We start from the raw sequence: 20373 nt of genomic DNA on the forward strand, positions 1-20373 counted from the left end.
ATCATTTCGCAGCACAGTAATTCAGTTTTACTAGCAAATGGACTGCCATGAGAAGAAGGCTATGTCTGTGGCGTGCTGAACTCTCCCTGAGTGTTGGCCAAAGTGGAACTGGAGAGACATGGTAGGCAGGAAGGTGGAAATGGTCTCTTCCTTCTCTGAAACACCTCAATGACTGCCAAAAGTAAGGTGCTTCATGTGAGGGGCTCAAAGAGGCAGCCTTGCTACTCTGTCTCATGTCCATTCCTTTAGCAGGAGGCATGCAGAGTGGAAAACCAAAGAGTATTAGGGTCTGTCACTATCTTTTTTAAAAATAGCCTATAGACCTATAAGCTGCTCCCAGGCAGTAGCTCAGGAACAGAAAAGCTACCAGGCTGTTCTCTAGAAGGCAGAGCCCAAACCTGGAAGGTGCCTTCTCTCCAGAAAGGACATAATTCTCTCTCTCCCCCCCCCCCCCCGCTTAATTGGCTGTCTTTCTGTTCCACTGTCTTGCTGACCAAGAACCAATTGGCTTCTGTCCTTTGTAAATTTAATTTATCTTTATGTCAAATAAATCTTGGTTCTTATATGTGCCTATTTGGATTCACTTTATTTTTGTAAAAGCATGGTTTTAATTAAAAAGCACTGCATATTCCTAAATTGGACTTGGTAATCCTCCGGGTCCCTTCCAACTCTTTGATATGATATTACATACATCCTGATTCATAAGTAGCATTTTTCCACTATTGAAATACTTATTTGGACCTGAAGGACCAGAGAGACAGTGGAGATTCTGCTGGTAGCCCATCCACCTTGGTGCCACCACAGAGAAGGCAGTCTCCATCATGGTATGGAAAACCTCAGAACATTCCTTCTTTGGGATGTCATTTCCCACACAGTAGCTGCTTTGATTGGACTTGCTTGGGATTTCCTGGTTGTCATGATGGTCTCAGAAGTCACAGAGCCCAACACACATATCAGGTCATACCTTAGATCTGCTTTTTTCAACTGGTTGACGGTTCAGTAGGAGGTTTTAGTGGAAAATATCCTGTTGTCTGTCATGGGCAGACCATGAGCAAGGTTTGAAATGCTGATGACAGTGCCACCTGCAACAACATAGGATTCATTGAGCCCTTGGGACTTAGGGAATCTGATGAATTAATTAATGCTATGTGGGATCTTCTGACTGATGTGGCTGCTGCTTGTCTTGGAGCCCTGGTCCTGCTGGGGAACAGTGAGATAAAGAAGGCTACCTGCACAGTTGCTCCCAAATACCCTCTCTGGAGCAGTGGACCTCAACCCTGTGGTTCATGGAAGAGCTCCTACTGGCTAAAGTGGACCCAGTGACAACTAGAATGCGGTCTCGTACGGAATACAACAGAAAGCAGGTAAGAACACAGTATCGTGCCTTTTGTCCTAAAACAGTTTTACAGGGTGATGAAGGAGGACATGTAGCAGGGCCTTCTCGGCAATGCCTGACAAGAGTTCCTCTGCTCATAATCTTTCAGATAGTTGTGCCCTTATTTCAGCAGCCATTTTGAGGGCCAGTGGATATTTAAATAACTGCACCTTTGTCCTGCACTTGGTGTTTTCTTTTTTCCTTTTTAACGTGTTGTAGATTTGTAATATTTTGCAGACACTTTATTTTGTCACCCACCCTGAAAGCCCTTTCAAGTTATGGGATTTGATATATTGACATTTAAATAGAACAAATTTAACATTGGCTAGCAGAGATGTGGAACAAGACTTTAAAGTCCAAATTATCTTTGAAAATGGTGGGTTGGATCCAGAAATCAATAGGACTGAAGTGCAACTAACAGTCTGAATCCATCCCCATAGGTACGGTGTGGCCTTATGCATGTCTACTCAGAAGTTAGCTCCATGGAGTTGAATGGTACTTGCTCCCAGGTAAGTGAGTACAGAATTGCCACCTTAAAAATTCAGACTAAACATTGGCCCTTGATGCACATATTAATATTTTGTATGTTAGTATGCACACTAAACACCCAAAATATTTTAGAATTATGTTTGGTAAATGGTTAACTGGTGTCCAGTTTTAGCTTCATGTGTTTTTTTATTGTACAGTTTTGTGTTTTATTGCTGTAAACTGGTTAGATTTTTTAAAATGACAGAGTAGTATAAAAATGTCTGAAGAAACAAATTGATTAAATAAAAGGATACCCTTAACCAGGCAGGACCCACTTTTCTGTGCCTCCTCTGCTCCTGAGGTAGCATTTACATGATCCAATTATGCCAACAAGGGCAGAATTACCCTCCTTAATGGAATGGCATAGTTGGGACTTGCCTGGTCAGCCCCTGCCACAAGTTTAGGTTATTTAAATATCTCAGCAGCATGGGAGCAGCTCAGAAAAGCAGATAAGTAAAGTGTTCTGATGTGAGAAATTCTTTACAAAGGCCTAATTCATTCATATTTCCAAAAACACTTTTGAATGTGGAGTTGAGATGGCAATTGCCAAGTGATTGATTGTCTATCCCAGGCTTGTTTCCTTTTCAGAAATAGTTGTCACTAAGGGCTGAGATGGATTAGTATTGTAGGTACATGGGAGCAGAGTTGGACCCTCTCCACCCATGCCATTTTCCTCTCAATGCTACTATGCCTGCTATATGCAAAAGTGGAATGAGACTATTTGACACCCCCCACCTGACTACCTCATTACAGTTTTTACTAATATTTCCTGGGCATTGCAATAGAAGAGAGTATTGCTGCCATTAGCTGTAATGCAGGTGTACCAAATATTGATCCTTTGCCCTGCTTACAAATACCCGTAATTACTAGCAGCACAGGGGTCTAATGCACTGAATCAATATGGTTAATTAGCACTTCCTCATCGACGGAGCCTAATAGTGCTTTAAAATATTAAAAGGGGGGGGGGTTCCACTCAGGAGTAAAATGGAAGCACATCGAGGAGCTTAGTGGTAGGAAATGTGAACAAAACAGTATTCAGACTATATTGCTGCAATACACAAAATTTATTTCCCCCCAAAGTTTTTTCCCCTTTTGTTTTCTGAAAGCAAAATAGAATAGAACCAAACATCAATGTATTTTGTACAACAACAAAAATTATAACAGACAACCCATGAAGAGCTGAAAACTGCTTCCCTTTTTTAAAAAGTCATGCTTTCTGGTCAGCAACAGTAAGTTGGCACAGAAAATGTCATGGCAGTCATTTCGGACTATTTTCCTTCAGATCCTTGTCAGCTGATGCCAGAGACTGGAGGGCAGGATGCTTTCCACTTTTTCCATCACAAAGTTCAAGGGGGCAAAGAGAGTGCTAAGAAACTGCAAAGCAAAAAAGAGTGATCATTTGTTGAGGAGAAGGTAAAGTAGTTTTCTTAATACACATCTTGCTTGCAAATCAACTTTTGTATTGAATACTATGTGGGCTATGAGAGAGATCAGCTTTCTGATTTGTATGCAAATGTCTTTTCTGCTTTCTATTTAGTTGCTGGTTTTGATAATGTCTGTCCTTGTTCTAACCTGGGTTTTTGTTTGCTTTCTCATTGTTTCCCCAAGATTCTGGTTTTTTCCTATTCTCATAGCATCCTTCATGCTATGTTGTCTCACTTACACTGATGGACTTCACTTCCCTCTCTCTCTGCCCCTTTACTGTTCTCATGCCGATCTCTACTTCTTCGAAAGCTACTTTACCGGGCATGTTTCATTGTACATTTTAATTATGTGTGGGTACATTTTTATATTTCAGTCATTCTTGCCTCTGTCTTGTACTGGGAAAGTCACAGCAGTTGGTATCTGGTTTTTAACATTGTGATATATCAGTAAATCATGGTATTTTTCTGTTGCTATAGCACGATGTCTGAAATGTACTGTATTTTTCGCTCTATGGGACGCACTTTTTCCCCTCCAAAAATGAAGGGAAAATGTGTGTGTGTCCTATGGAGCGAACACAGTCTTTCGCTGAAGCCTGGAGAGTGAGAGGGGTTGGTGCGATGCGAACCGACCCCTCTCGCTCTCCATGCCTCAGGAAGCTATCCACAAGCCTTCGGAGCATTCTGAAGGCTTGCAGATAGCAGCCTGCAGCCCGGGAGCGCTGCGCAGCGCGCCCCAGGCTTCGGGCAGATGTCCGCAAACCTTGGGAGCCCGGCGGGAGTTCCTGTCGGGCTCCCAAGGCTTGTGGATAGCAGCCTCCAAACCCGACCTGGTTTGGAGGCTGGCGGTGGGGGAAAGCAGCGCTCCCCCCCCCCGCCAGCCCCAAAGAGCAGGTTGAAATGAACCTAAAGCCTCCTGGGCTCCGGAGGCTTCAGGTGAATGCACAGAACGCACCTTGTTTTAGAGGGGGAGAACAAGAATTTTTTTTTTTCCGTTTCCCCCCTCCTATGGTCCCGTGCGTCCCATGGTCCAGTGCGTCCAATAGAGCGAAAAATACAGTACCTCAGCCACTGCTTCCTTCTCACCACATCGCCCAACCCCATACTGCTCTGGCTTCTGCAAGCAAGAGTGCTTGATCAGCTTTCTGCATGCCTCAGCATCAAGCCTCCTGCCCTGGCTTGTACAAGCCAGAGAGGCCCTTAAACCACTCAGCTAATGTGTGAAAAGTAGGCTTGGGCGATGTATCAATGCATGGGCCAGAGCACAATAGCGGCTTCGCTCGGGGGTATATTGTAAGGTTACCAGATTTTCTTCAATGAATCCAGGGATGCTTTTCAACTTCAATGGATTTTGTATGGGGGCTGATTTTTAATCTGTCCCGGGGACATCTGGTAACCTTATTGCAGGTGAAACTGCCGCTGCTCCTGAGTCCCTCTACAACCAGCACCCAGCATGCTGAAGGAGAAACAAGCTGCAACTGGGCATTGGTGGTAGAGGGACTTGGGAGTGGCAGCCGTTTCACTCCCAATATACCCCCCAGTGAAACTGCCATCATGGGACCATACAACGGGGACCAATAGTTTGTTCTTTCCTTGGCTGCCTGGGCAGGAAGCTTGCTTAAACTTCTCATGGGGTGTGCAGCTGCTGACCCCATAGCGGAGAAGTCTAACGAAGTCCCGGCCTCATGAGCTGGGGGTGTGGGTTCTGTTAGAGTTATCCACTAAGGGGAAGGTAGCCTGTCTGACACCCCCCCAAGTGGCTGAGGCAGGCCCATATGCGCCTCTCACCTGCTGCCTTTGGAGGGTGGTGGGGTCACGCAGGCTACCTCTTCCTTCCAGGAGAAAAAGGTAGCCCAGTGAATGGAGCCTGACACTGTGCTTTCACCTGAGAGGGTGGGCTGCATCTTTTCTCCCGGGGTGGTTGGCCACCCCGGGCGAAAAGATGCAGTGTGCCTGCTCGGGCAAAAGCAAGCAGGCACCTTTGAGAAAGCCCACCCCTCTAACAGCTCATTTCCCCAATGCCCAGTGAGAGGAACAAGCTGCATCGGCCCCAGCAGGTGCTGGGGATAAAACCATCTCAAGTTTCCTCAGTGGGAGTTCAGCGATTTCAGCCCAGCTCATCGTGGGGCTGGGGTCAATGCAGCTTTTTCCTCCCTCTGTTTCAACATCATGGTGTATCACCAGATCAGTGTTGAAAAGCTGACATCGTCCAGACCTAGCGGGAAGTGTCCGGCCCCTCAGCTCTGCAAGCCAGAGGGGAAAGGGGAAGGCGGAGACAGCCACTTGAGCAGGTTGCCTCTTCCTCCTGGTCAGTTGCTCCAATGGTGACTTGGCAGGAGGAAGAGCCTGCACACCTGCTGCCTCTTAGCTGATCAACCCTTCCATACACCTCCAGCTCCCTTGAGCCAGAGGCATGGGTTTTGTGTGTGGCTTCCTTAAACTGATCTGCTGAGGGGCACGCAGCCTCCCGCCCACCCCTCAGCAGTTTAAGGGAGGCTCCCCATATTGAGAGGCGGCAGGTGTGCAGCCTTTGCACAGTTGGAATTTTTGAACTGCTGATACATCACACCTCCCTCCCTGCGATGTATCAGCAGCTCAAAAAGTCTGAAACAGGTACAGTGGTGCCTTGCAAGACGAAATTAATTCGTTCCGCAAGTCTTTTCGTCTTGCGAGTTTTTCGTCTTGTGAAGCACGGTTTCCCATAGGAATGCATTAAAAATGCGTTCCTATGCAAACTGCCTTCAGACCAGGTCCGGGGACAGTCTGTCCCCCGACCTCTTCTGAAGGCTGGCGGGGGGCAAAAGTCTTTGCTCCCCCCTGCCTGCCTTCCCGGGAGAGCGGAAAAGGCAGCGCTGCCTTCCCGCTCTCCCGGAAAGGCAGGCAGGGGGGAGCAAAGACTTTTGCCCCCCACCCGCCTTCAGAAGAGGTCCTGGACCTCTTCCGAAGGCGGGCGGGGGGCAAAAGTCTTTGTCCCCCCTGCCTGCCTAACCGGGGGCTTTTAAATCGCCCCGGGACTGTCCGGGGCGATTTAAAAGCCCCGGACGGCTTTTGAAGGCAGGCGGGGGGAGCAAAGACTTTTGCCCCCCGCCCGCCTTCAGAAGAGGACCTCTTCCGAAGGCGGGCGGGGGACAAAAGTCTTTGCTCCCCCCTGCCTGCCTTTCCGGGAGAGCGGGAAGGCAGCGCTGCCTTTTCCGCTCTCCCGGTCCTGGACCTCTTCTGAAGTCTTTGCTCCCCCCCGCCTGCCTTCAAAAGCCGTCCGGGCGCTTTTAAATCGCCCCGGACACTCCCGGGGCGATTTAAAAGCCCCCGGTTAGGCAGGCAGGGGGGACAAAGACTTTTGCCCTCCGCCCGCCTTCAGAAGAGGTCCTGGACCTCTTCCGAAGGCTGGCGGGGGGCAAAAGTCTTTGCTCCCCCCCCCCCCGCATGCCTTCAAAAGCCGTCCGGGATAGTGGGAGGCACTTCCCTGCTATCCCGGACCGCTTTTAAAATGCTGGCGGTGGGGAGCAAAGCCTTTCGCCCCCACCGGCCTTCCTGGACCTCTTCTGAAGTCCGGAGGGGGGGGGGAAAGGCTTTGCTCCCCACCGCCAGCATTTAAAAGAGGTCCCCGGAGATTTCCCTATGGGCTTTCGTCTTGCGAAGCAAGCCCATAGGGAAAATCGTCTAGCGAAGCGTCGCAAAAACCGAAAAACCTTTTCGTCTTGCGGGTTTTTCGTCTTGCAAGGCATTCGTCTTGCGGGGCACCACTGTATTGCGATCTGAACACCATACTGGTTTTAGTAAATTTTGTGATTTTATTGCCCAGTAACTCTTTATGATCAGAATCAGTTAGCATGTTTAAGATTCTAAAAATGTTTTGAACTGGCCCTTAATTCTATCGACAGGACTATTTACCAGGAGGGCTGTCAAAAATGTCTCATTACCCTTTATAACTAATTTTGTTTGAGAAGGCAAATGGGACCCATAACAGCAGCAGCCATAAGTCGTCATACTAATAGCTAAAACTTACAATATCAGTTTAAGGGAAGACTGGCTGCTTGCATCATGTTAAGAAAAGTAATAGTTTGCTGCTACCACACGTCACATGAAACAGACATGACTGCCATAAATGTGACTGTATTTTGGCATGCAATATGAAATGCAAATCTTCTAGTACATTGTAATACAAACAACTCTCACATTTATATTCCATAGCGTAGCTTTTCCTGAAAAGAATAGTTCAAACGGGTACTTAAATCAAACAGGAACCTATTCCATTTAGTCAGCAATTTGAACCACTGCTGGTTTGTATGGTGTTTCATTACTTTGCTTGTTCTCAGCTCCGTGATAAAAGGAATGAAGTTTCCACTCCATTTTTCATAAAGTTGCCAACATGTAACCTAGAATGAATGTTGTGGTAACCATACTATAAGGATCTACCACAACTTTGTCCTGATTCATCATACTGTTGGATAGACGAGTCTTAATTGGAGACATTATACTGGGGTCTCAACAACAAGGGCCAACTGCAGCATGGGAGCAAGAGTTTACTAGACAGCTAATGCACTTTGCTTAGGGACAAATTAAGAGTGTGTGGTTTGCACCTTTATGGCGCCCTAATAACTCGCGCTGTAAAACAATGTATTGCAAAAATAGACCGTATTAAAGTCTGTTTTCCTGCACAACGTTTAAAATATATAGTTACAGCACCCTCAAAATCATAGCCCTTGTCACCAAATTTCATACAGTCCTATTTTATTTATCCAGTCAAACACACACACTCTTGATCCACCCAGAAAAGGGTCATGAGGAAATATTACTCACTGCTTTAGCGAAGACTCCCATGAGCTCTGGGAACTGATGTGTCAAAAGTGCCAGCATAGCTGTGAAGGAACATAATCCGGCAGTGAAGAGAATAAAGAAAGGAAGCTCTTTCTTGGGGTAAACTGAGACTTCATGAAATGCTGCATGGAAAATATTAGGAAAGAACAAACACAAAGCTAGGGTAAGCAAAATATATTATTTGAAACATTCTGGCTCTCAGTTCACTGAAGTATTCCTAGGGAGGTTCCTTTTTAAAAACTTGGTCACCTAAAATGTTCACCAAAAGCATGTTTGTTGAGCTTGACCTCTGTTGCTCTAACACACTCCTCTAGTTCATCCTTATCTTCTTTCTCAAGCTAAACCAAACCTCCATCTTCATGTCAAAACTCTCATACAAGATTATGTATTGTAATGGCTAGGAGCACTGTTTATTTTTCAATTATGTATAAATTTCCTTATGAATAACAACAGTGGGGTAAAGCATTTCCCAGCCTTGATAGTTTTTTTTATGGGAAGGGCACTTGGAGAAACAGCCTGTTTTTTAGTTACAGTGGTACCTCGGGTTACATACGCTTCAGGTTACAGACTCCGCTAACCCAGAAATAGTGCTTCAGGTTAAGAACTTTGCTTCAGGATGAGAACAGAAATCGTGCAGCGGCAGCAGGAGGCCCCATTAGCTAAAGTGGTGCTTCAGGTTAAGAACTGTTTCAGTTTAAGAACGGACCTCCAGAAAGAATTAAATACTTAACCCGAGGTACCACTGTACTTAGAAATTAAACAAGGGGAAAAAAGATTCACTCTTACATGGAAGAAGTTCTCTGTCTGCTGTTTCTGTACAGATGGGGTAAGGGTAGAAAAGGTGCCCTTTTTCCAAAGGATAAGGGATCATTCTGAAAGCTATAAAGGAAAGGGAGGAACAGTCACAATTTGAAGATGACAGAGCCATACATTGCAATGCACTTTAGATACAAGATCAATAAACATTTCAGTTGCTAAAGTAGTCATGTAGGGCAATGGTTCCCAAACTTCCCACACACTCAAAGATTGCTGGTGGTCTTGGACTGCTTGATGATTTTTATACCTGTTCTAGTAATTGTAATGCACTGTTCTAGGGACTAAATGATTTTTTTAATTGTATTTCTTTTCTTTTATTGTATTGTATTAGTTTGTCTTCCATAGTATTCATCTTATTGTTATACAACAAGAGCAATAGAAGAAGCAATAAAAATACAAATTAAACTCAATACGAATATTTACTGCAGACATGCTGTGGACCACCTGAATGAAGTTTGCAGACCACTTTGTGCTTTCCAGACCATAGTTTGGGAACCTCTGATGTAGACTCCCACAATAATAAAACACAATCATGTAAACATCAAGTTAAGCTCCTTGTTATTTAAATTTGCAATACATATAATCCCTTCTCTCAATGAATCCTGATGTAAATAGTTTCCAGCCACTTAGCCAAATTATTGAATTCTCCATGCATCTACTATTATATTCCTATCCAAATAAATATAATACAAAAACAGTATGCCTATTTCAGAACCTCAATATCCCTGCAACCTTAGGAGGAATTGAGATGTGAATGAAAGCAGCCAAGCACTGCTTTGAAGGAATACAGAGGTGCTGTATCATCAATATTAACAGTGCAATTTATACATCTCTACTCAGAAGGAAGCCATATTGAGTTCAATGGGACTTACTCCCAAGTAAGTATCTATAGCAGTGGTTCTCAGGGCCACATTTTTCAGAATAAAAACATGGAAAACAACTAGGATTGTTCTCAGTATCATTTGATGCTCTTGCTCTCATTTTGAAAAGATATTCTATTCATAGTATGCAAATAAAAATAAAGATGTGATACAATACTACATTCCTCTTCTGCCACAGAACTCCTGTGCACATGCTTCCCTATGTATTTTGGCAAGCAGGATAACCTTATGTACATAAGAGAGACTCAATGCACTGAAGCCCCCATTTCTGCAAGAAGGTGGCTAGATCAGGTACTAGCATGAATCAATCAATATTCTGTAGCATGCAAGGGCTTTGCATATCAAAAACAAATGAGCTATTGCATCATTTGGCATTCACCTGCCAGATGCTTCTAAGAAAGTGAGTTACTTACTGCCTTCCCACGTACAATGTAAGAGATTTAGTGCCCCCTCGACCCTTTTCCAGTGCTGAAGGTGAAAGAAAGCATAAGCTATTGCTTCACTGTCGCCTCTCTTCAAAATATGTTCAGGAGGCAATATCAAGCTTTTCATTTCTAGGAGATACTGCAACAGAAAGACAACACACAGTCGCAAAGGAACAAAGTCACTACCTGAAATTTTGCACTGGGCCAGGATGCACCTGCTTCCTGTGTGGTACTGCAAGTGTTTTTTTAAGCGTGATACAGCATTTAAAGGCCATGTTGTTTAAAGAATTAGTAACCATTTTGTAGTGGCTGCCAGACAAGTTTAGGTCAAAATTGGAAGACGGTTGCTAATTTGACAATAGTATGGCAAAAAACTGGAATGCTGAACTTATGGGAAAACTAAGCAACTGGAGGCTCTTAAAAATACAGCAAAGCATAACAGTTTTGAGGAAACATGGTACATTTTTTATTCAATGTATCAGAAACAACAGGATAGGGCACTGCAGTCAACTCATGGCAATCACTGGAGTCTGAGCTGAGCCAATGAACATAATGCCTACATTTGATCTCCATAGTTACACATGATTCATTAACTCTGTGTGAATGTTACACAGAGAGAATGAAGGGAGAAAGGGGGTCGTTTGGAGTGAAAGACACAAAATGTGACACTACCAACTGCAGTTGATGATGCATTACTGAAGTATCCCGAGTTCTTCAGCGTGCCAAGTATACTTGCCAACTGGAGAGAACTATTAAGTAAAACCTTACTCTTGTAAAGACAAATGCTAACTATGAAAACAGCAAAAAAAAAAAAATCTAATTAGGGTAGCTCTAATAATGAAAGAGTGATATAGAGTTGGAGGCTCACTGCAAGTGCAATTCCCTACCTCCTCCCCCCCCCCCCCAGAAGTAAGCCTCACTGAATTGAATGGAACTTCCTTCCAGGTAACCGTATAGGACTGGCACTTTCTGCACACTTACCTGGAAGTAAGAGCCACTGAATGTAGTGAGACTTGCTTCACCCACCTCTATAGGACTGCACTGTAAGTACAGTGGTACCTTGGGTTACAAACGCTTTGGGTTACAAACTCCACTAACCCGGAAGTAGTACCTCGGGTTGAGAACTTTGCCCCAGGATGAGAACACAAATTGCGCGTTGGTGGAAGCAGGAGGCCCCATTAGCAAAAGTGTGTCTCAGGTTAAGAATGGTTTCGGGTTAAGAACGGACCTCAGGAATGAATTAAGTTTGTAACCCGAGGTACCACTGTAATACAATTCAAACACATCAGTTTCTACCAAGATGCTTCTTCAGGATCATGCTATTCTGAATATCCATTCTGCCAATTTCTAGTAATCCATTTAAGTTTTGCAACATCTTAAGGAAAAATCCTAATTTATAGTGGTCTTTGAAGTTTGTATTTATAGTTCTGCATCAAGCACTTTTATTGTTTTGCTGTAATGGACAAGCCAACCTGGAACCAATTCTGGGGAAGGGCAGTATATAAATAGAGAGACAGACATGAGTTGCTTACATTTCAGAACCCCAAACAAAATTGACGATACCATAAATTATAGATATAACTCTCTGATTATGGTTCTAATTGTTAATTTATGCTGCTGTAATAGTGAATAGCCATTTAAATGTGAATTTTAAATACTATTCCTATCTGGGAGGTTTAATAATTTAGGATACTGCTTCACTGCCTATAGCTAGGGTGAGCCTAAAACTATTCAAGAGATATACTAATCTTTTTGTATGAGCATAGTGCTCATGCTGGGTGTGCCCAAGGCCAGGCGTGTTCACTCTTTGCAGATGTTGTCAGAACAGCCTAGGGTGCCTATATTGATGAATATGTTGCGTGTACATGATTAAAACTATCACACATTACAAGGAATACCTTGGGAACACAGGCTAGGGTCATGCACTCATTTACTTATGCTCCACAGAAACTAAATGCACAGGGAAAATCCACTGAAAGAATACCGCTCTGATTAAACTCTGGAGCCTTTCAGTCCTATGCTAGAATTTGCCATTTTGTTTGAAGAAAGAAGTTGCGATACATTTGAATAAAAATTATATGAAATAAAAGCAGATTACCCTTATTCCTCCTCTTCCTCCCACCAACCCATGATAGAAGTTTCAGAAAGCAAATCAAGCAGCAATTTCTTGAAATCTTGATTAAATACTATTCATGCAAACAACAACAAACACAGCTTCATCGCTCAAGTGGGAAGAGGGAGATGTTATCTCTTAGTATAAAAAAGGTTGAAAGATTAAACCAATTAAGCTGCATTTTTGACTACATTGATTTTTTAATTGCAGGAGGACCTCAAGCTTAGTGGAAAACCGATTACTTAAACAAGGAGGACACCAGAGGCTGATTTCCTGAGTTATGGAGACCACGTGGATTTACTCTTCAGAAGCAACTTTATCTCTGGGCCAGTTCTACAATCTTACACATTCAGAAGTAAGACATCTTTAGTTCAGTGGGACTAACCCTCATGGAAGGATTGCAGCCTTAGCTACTGTTATAAAGAATTAAACAGACTTTCTATTAGCTATGCATGCCAAAGTCCAATGTTGAAAATAAATTGCTGCAGTTTGAATGAGATGCTAAAATGTAACCTCAGCATAGGTTCTTCAAAAATAAACCCTCTGCCCCCTTTTCTTACTTGTGGGGCAATATTTTCCTTGATATGTTGAAGCACGAGTCTTAAGCACTTGATGTAAAATCTGCATTCTCTACTGAAACCCAAAATGGTACCTCACTTCTGCATTGTAAACAGCTCTCTATTTCTTGGAAAACAGCAGATCAGAGTATTGCTGTAACCAAGCTGCCACAGTATGCTTAATTTTTTCTCTCCAGATTAAGTAGTGAGAGGCAAATGTGAAATCTACTATCTGCAGTATGAAACGCTACAGGTGAGGAACTGCAGAGCTGTTCTGCATTGTATATCTGCAGCCCAGTTTTAAAATGGCTAAGGCGGCACACGAAAAACAGGTGTGCTAAGAATATAGTGCTAAGGGCAATTGCACAAGCGAAGCTGAGAGCTATGCTCAGTCTGAAATTCTGACTGTTGATAACATGGAAGGAAAAGTGGAAGGAAAGTAGTCAACTCGAGAGCTTGATTCTAGCTGATGTAAATGTGCAAAATGCTAAAGGAAATTTACCCCATCACTTGTGAAAATGTCTAAAGGCGTAAGAAGACACTCCAAAAGAAGGTCTTCAAAGTGCAAGAGTATGAAACACACTGGAGAACTATTTATGCAAGATCAAAAAAGGAGAAATCCCGAGGTTTAAAAAGAGGTTGATTTCAAGGTTTCGACAACTGTACTTGTTGCAGCAGTGACAAAGGCAGAAGACTGTACACCCTGCCCATAAAACTGGCTGCCCTGTTGTACTATATTAAATCCCCAACCCTTCCTTGTTCACCTCCCATTCCAAGTTCATTTTGGCTTTGTTTCAAATGGCCGCAGTAACTCATTATAAACTCACTTTTGGCACATGTGGATTAAATTCTACTGCTCTGTGAATAGCTTCTACTGCATTCATCTCTGCCGTACTTAGCCCTCGTCTTGAAGCTGCCTCTGGAGAAAATCTACACGGAACAAAGAAAACAGGAAGCATGGAGGTCAACTTCAGCACAAGTAAAAGCATCAGAGGAGCATCGATGTAGCAGGGGCCTTAGCGCTCTCCAATGGAAAAGCTGAGCAACCAAATGACACAGAGGCTACTGACTAAAAATCCCAGCAGAAGTCGAAAGCACGTTTGCAACTTATCGCGGCAAATGTATAAGCAGTCCAATCTCTTTTCTCTGTCTGCTAATCTAAATTTGCTTCATGTGCTTGCTTTTAAAAGCGGGACCAAAACCCCTCAAGGGAGGGGTGAAAAAAGAAAAAAAAATGCCAGTAAATTGTTCCAAATGGTGTTTTTTTCTTTTTAATTGAAAAATACATTTTGGGAAGGCTTTAGAGTTCTCAAAGCCACTGGGACAGCGACAGTAGCAGGTAATCTACTTTCAGCTGTACCCGTTCCTAGTGGTGTGCCCATACTGTGGGCAAATATCATCTGCCCCAGTGAATGGAAGGCGGGGGGCGGGGAATACCCAGACCATGCAATCTCTTTCTCACCTCACACCCCATGGCTAACTCCATAGCTGAACTTGGCAGGCAGACACCACAGGGAAAGCTGTGACAAACCTAGCCCTGCCCTCCCAAGCTGGAGTCGCTGTGTAGGGAGGAAAGATGTTGCAGATGGTACTGGCGATCTACAGGACAAAAAAAAAGAACGAAAGGGAAAAAAATTACTTAGGTCTCGAAGTGCAAATACACTATAATCGCAAAGTCTCTGCAAAAAATAAAAAAAAGCAGGAAGGAAAGTGGTCTTTCCCTTGCTGCTTCCTTCCCACCCTTTGGGCTGTGCTCTGAACCCGGGTAGCGTGTGCATGACGTGACGCCTTCTGCTCGGGATTTGTGCGCTTCCACCTCTGAGCAGAATCTGGTTCTTAGGAGCTCATCCCCTAAGGTGCCAAGCACCCACGAACAGCTGAATCCCTGCATCTCTGACAAATATCTTTGATAGCAGCTGAAGAAGCAGAGTGTGAGTTGCTAAGCACCCTAGAAAGACACTCCTAAGGAAGCTTTTGTGTTGCAGACTGAGATAATCCACTATTTGCCTGCCAGAAATACTTATACATTCACAATACTTGTTTCAAATAAATAATGTGCCTCACACACAATTATTCTGCTGGTAAGGATAAATTACATTTATAAAATTGTCACATTTTGTATACAAGAAGATGGCCAAGAGAACACCAGCTGTTTAAAAAAACAAAAACAAATGACAGCAGTAATATGTAGGTAACCATTGTTGATGCTATCCATGCAGTATACAAATGTGATATTCAAGTTGCCTCGATTATACAACATCAAATAAACATCACATGGCATGATAAAACCTTTTCCTGCTAGTATGAATGGTCCTTCAGTAATGAAAAATGTTAGATGTCAGCCAAGTTTGCAGAGTAGAATTTTGGTGGACAGGTGTTCTTCTGGACTTACTTGTCAGAGACAGCTCTGGCTTTCAGCAGGGCAGCCGTGTAGCATATTGTGGCTGATTTTGGCAAACTTATATCTGTAGAGAAGAAAACGAAAATGAAAAAGCCTGTAAGTTTAAAAACCGCGATGGTGGTGATAAAACAGGAATCTATGAATACATTTTCAATGCGTTTTGTGAAACGTGGAAACCCATCTAGAACCACAATGAGGAAGGATTGGAACCAATTATCTCCTCTAAATTGGAATGCTTGGTAGAATAAAGTCAAAGCTGTATCTCTTAGTGTTAATGATTTTAACCCTCTGACAAACATTTACCGCTTGGGAGATGCACCTCTCAGATCATCTCTGAGAGGGGGTCAGCGTAGTGAGGAAGAGTTTTTAAACACAACTAATATGCAGTATTTTTAGGAAATAGGAACATGCAATACTGCAATAATGCCAAGCAAGGAAGAAACATCCAGGATTGTACCTGAACTTAACTAAGGCCGATACAGCTATGATGAACATGTTTGATATTCATTCATGTGTCTGTCACATTCATGTATGAAGTAGTGTCAAGGTCTACTTTATTTCATTTCGTAATTGCCTCCTGGGAGACATCCCAAAGCAATTAACAATAAAAGTGTCAATTTAAAACAACGATAAAAACACAAAATGTATACTATTTTACTTAAAAGTATATAAACAATATATTAAAACATGTATGAAAAGAAGTTTTAAATAGCTAAAGGGGCATCTAAGTGAGGGAAATTGAACCTCCTTTTCTCTTCTACCCTCTTTGTGGTCCATCATCCCAGCAATGCCCCGAGGATTGGTAAGCCAGGCTGAAGCAACAGAATAAGCAGAGGTATCATGGGTAACAGTTAGAAGAAGGCACACACTCTTGCCTCTCTCATGTTGACTGGGGGAAACACTTGAATAAACGAGCATGGCTGCCCCATTGCATCAACCTTGTTCTGTGTCTCAAGACTGCTTTCAGCTCAAATGCAAAGCCATGGAGAAATAGAGCCAAGCTACACCACAAACTTGCAGCTATATTCTCCTTGCTCAGCTCTAATGGCCCTGGGAATTGGATTCTCATGAGGATACTGAGAAGTGCCAACCAAGAGATCCCTAGCTAGTCTCCTGGAGAAAGTATTCTCAAGGTTCCTTGGAGTTCAACAGGAGACAATTACTGTTAAGTGGGTTTAAGTCTGAAGTGTTCTGTTGTCCCCAGAGAGCCAAAAGGGAGAGATCCTGACTGACCTTTTCTCAGCTTGACCCAAATAGAATATGCTTAGCCAAACAGAGACCATTAATGGTTGGAAGAATTAGTCTTTAAATCATACAAAGATTCATTTCACACATTACGCAGTTATGAATATATGCTTACTGCCACATGTAAACATGGTAGGTTGCTTTGGCCAATTCTAGAACCCAGGACTTGGGTCTGTCTGTTTGTATGTATTTGACCAATGGATATCCTGCCCTTCTCAAACCCAGGGCAACTAACCAAGTAAAATGACTAACAGTATCAAGACCCTTAAAGCAATAGGGAAAACCTAGCTAAAAATCAGATATACAGAGAAAAGGAACAAAACATGGCAATAGCTAGAGAGAAACAAGCAGATGCCAAATTCAGTACTTGGGTCTCTAATACTAAACACAATACGTAAGTGTGGCAAGATTTCCACTCTCAAATAATTAGCAGAGATTAACAGTTACCACCAGCTCTCAACTTTAGAAGCATATGATCTGGTCAGGACTCCTGAGCCCCAATCCACCAGACTAGTGGTACTGGAAGTAGAGATGCTGGAAACTGATCCAGCTCCTAGCATTATGAATAGGTCTGAGCCAGAATCCCATCACATTTGGATCCTTGAAATTAAGAGTATGTACTCGTGGAACATGCAGTCCCTAAGGAATCTCCACACCAGAGCTCAAATTTCTATGTCAATCCTTCAGCACAGGCAATGAGCCTAGAGGGGAAGATTTAAAGAGATGTGAAGTGCTAAGCCAGAACATTCTCTCTTTAAGGCTGTCCATTCCTTAGGGAAGTGGTCTATGAGATCTGGCCCCAAACACATGAAAGCCTTCTGTCTTTGTTGGAAAAGGTCTGGCTTCTTGACGTGGCTAGGATAGGCCAGATATACATGGCTAACACATGCCACATTTTTACCTGTGCATGGCATGTACAGGTTATCACTTACATCAAAACTCCCTGCAAACATTAAACTAACACAGCAGGGTGAGAGAGAACCTTTTCACCTGATAAGCTAGTGTTCTACATGCAGGTAGTGTTTACATGGATCAGTGTTCCACTGGCTAGTCCAGTATTTCCTGAACTTGGGTCTCCAGCTGTTTTGAATACAACTCCCATCATTCCTTGCTAGCAGGTCAGTTGTGATGGGAACTGTAGTTCAAAAACAGCTGGAGAACCAAATTTGGGAAACATTGGGCTAGTCCACTTTGCTCAGCTTTAAAAGGTAAAGGTAAAAGGACCCCTGACCATTAGGTCCAGTCGTGGCCGACTCGGGTTGCGGCGCTCATCTCGCTTTATTGGCCAAGGGAGCCGGCGTACAGCTTCTGGGTGATGTGGCCAGCATGACTAAGCCACTTCTGGCGAACCAGAGCAGCACACGGAAACGCCGTTTACCTTCCCGCCGGAGCGGTACCTATTTATCTGCTTGCACTTTGATGTGCTTTCAAACTGCTAGGTTGGCACGAGCTGGGACCGAACAAGGGGAGCTCACCCCGTTGCGGGGATTTGAACCGCCAACTTTCTGATCAGCAAGCCCTAGGCTCTGTGGTTAAGACCACAGCGCCACCCGCGTCCCTTGCTCAGCTTTACTGTACTATAAAAGCAAGAGGTGAAATCTTGTACTGTGATCAAAAGGACAGATAGATGCCTCCAAAAGTGGCAGAAAAGCAATCTCCATCATATCCCCCCCAAGACTGTTTGGAAGATAGCGGAAGCCTCCAAAACAGCATGAATATTGTTATGAAAGGCTGCACAGCGAATTAGCAAAAATCACATCTCCCTCTCTGCCAAAAGAAGAAGAAAATCCCTTAGAAGCATCATCAACCATATCAAAGACTTCAAATAGAGGCACAACTGCATATGACCCAAAATGTTTAATCAAGAGTTCCCTAGGAAACTGCTACACACGCCCTCTATTTTTTTGAATAAAAAGGAATCATTTAAAAGCCAATAATCCTCCCTAATATTTCAATTTTCTCTGTGCTATTGAGGTCAGAAGTCAATTAATGGCACTCACTGTCAGAGCACGCTCCCCCTTTGAGGTTAATGAATAACTTGCTCTCAATGCCATTAAAAATAGCTGCTTTAATGGCAAACCATCCAGTATTTTGCAGTATGGCCTGAGGGTCAGGGAGTTTTTCATTTGCCATGAATCCTGCAAATAGCTTATTTCTTCTGAGCAAAGCCATTCAGCAGCAACAACAGATGCATATTTAACCCAGAATTCTGCAGCAGTTAAGCCATCAACCCTAACCCCAAACCTCTTGCACATCTTTTTATTTAGCAAGCTTGCATACAGAATCCTCACAAAAACTGCAGGAGGAAGAATCTGCGGTTTAAGACATTAGAAGAGAATAATACTGGAGCATCTCTTAAAACAAGTAAAGAGGCAGAAGAAGCTTGAAACATTTTATGTTCTTTGCCTGCCTGCAGTTTCCATGGTGAGCAGTTTCCAGGGCTGCAAACACTGTAAAGGTAAAGGTACCCCTGCCCGTACGGGCCAGTCTTGCCAGACTCTGGGGTTGTGCGCCCATCTCACTCAAGAGGCCAGGGGCCAGCGCTGTCCGAAGACACTTCCGGGTCACGTGGCCAGCGTGACATCGCTGCTCTGGCGAGCCAGAGCCGCACACGGAAACGCCGTTTACCTTCCCGCTGGTAAGCGGTCCCTATTTATCTACTTGCACCCGGAGGTGCTTTCGAACTGCTAGGTTGGCAGGCGCTGGGACCGAGCAGCGGGAGCGCACCCCGCCGCAGGGATTCGAACCGCCGACCTTTCGATCAGCAAGTCCTAGGCGCTGAGGCTTTAACCCACAGCGCCAAAGATCTTCCTCCAAAATTGCATGCCCCCTCTAGGTATGACCTCCCAGAGCATTTCTGCCGACAGCAAAAGAGAGGCAAAAAATGCACTTTGGGTAGGAACTTTAGATGTCTTAATTGTGCCAGAAGACACTATTTCTGAAAGGCCACAAGACACAGAGAAGTCGAGATGATTCATTGTCTGGGAATATTTTGCATCTCTGAGTTCACCCAAGAGTCAATCACACTGTTAAACAGCAAGTAAACGGGATAATGAGGGATAGGAGGCACTATGTATCACAGAAGGGACCTGAGGGTCATTTAGTCCAACATGCTGCAGGAATCCTGCCCACAGCTGTCCCTGGGTTAGACAAGCCCACACAGATGCTTAGAAAGTTGAGGTAGCTTTAATCTGTTTTAGTTTTTAACTTTTGTATGTCTTTAAGGAGGGTTGTAATTTTTTATTATTATTATTATTATTATTATTATTATTATTATTATTATTATTATTTTACCTTTTTGTAAACCATTTTGTTTGTTTGTTTGTTTTACAACCAAGCGATGTATAAATTTCATGAAATAAATAAATGGTCCGGAACACATGGAATGATGGAGAAGCTTAAGAAAGTTTCACCTTATGTAGAATTGTTTCAGAACTACAGAAGGCGGCATTTGAAAGAAGATGGGATTTTCGCACTTTAAAGTGATTCTGTCACTGGAAGCTGCTCTCTCTTCCTCTCAATTTACACACACACACACACACACACACACACACACACACACACACACACAATGTAAAGAGGTACTTTTGCTTACCATCATATTTTGCTAAAACTGCCTGAACATCTGCATATGCTTGTAACTCCAACAGAGCTTCCAGCAAATTTTCGTGGATGTTGAACATGCTGAGAAGAGGGAATTCCTTCATTAACTATAATAATAATAAAAAATAAAAAGAGAATAGGCTTAGATTTAGCATGGAATCCTGCAACACTGATATGAAAGCAAGTGTAA

The 20373-nt window shown here is 43.4% G+C and overlaps 1 protein-coding gene and 1 long non-coding RNA gene across 10 annotated transcripts in view; one reads left to right on the forward strand and one right to left on the reverse strand.

Moving 5' to 3' along the window:
• Positions 1-742: 742 nt before the first annotated feature.
• Positions 743-12716, forward strand: LOC309379663. 6 transcript variants are annotated; one of them, XR_014172565.1, is made up of 4 exons: positions 743-1364; positions 1816-1888; positions 10018-10130; positions 12588-12710. It is a non-coding gene; the product is annotated as an uncharacterized lncRNA (long non-coding RNA). The 6 variants fall into 6 exon arrangements; XR_014172566.1 differs by lacking the exon at positions 12588-12710 and adding an exon at positions 3512-3676 and having other exon boundaries at positions 10018-10246; XR_014172564.1 differs by lacking the exon at positions 10018-10130 and having other exon boundaries at positions 12588-12716.
• ST7 (suppression of tumorigenicity 7) overlaps positions 2949-20373 on the reverse strand; it is a 95010-nt gene continuing 77585 nt past the window's right edge. For 3 of the 4 annotated variants that reach the window (XM_081928981.1, XM_081928983.1, XM_081928984.1), the window contains exons 9-15: positions 20176-20290; positions 15327-15399; positions 13762-13864; positions 10253-10403; positions 8929-9021; positions 8125-8264; positions 2949-3277 (exon numbers count right to left, since the gene is read on the reverse strand). In XM_081928981.1, coding sequence (XP_081785107.1) covers positions 3182-3277; positions 8125-8264; positions 8929-9021; positions 10253-10403; positions 13762-13864; positions 15327-15399; positions 20176-20290 — 771 coding nt within the window. In that variant the 3' untranslated portion in view covers positions 2949-3181. The remainder of the gene's footprint in view (positions 3278-8124; positions 8265-8928; positions 9022-10252; positions 10404-13761; positions 13865-15326; positions 15400-20175; positions 20291-20373) is intronic. The other variant, XM_081928982.1, reaches the window with a different exon arrangement.

This window comes from Podarcis melisellensis, assembly GCF_964234715.1.
Source record: "Podarcis melisellensis genome assembly, chromosome: 10".
NCBI lineage: Eukaryota > Metazoa > Chordata > Lepidosauria > Squamata > Lacertidae > Podarcis > Podarcis melisellensis.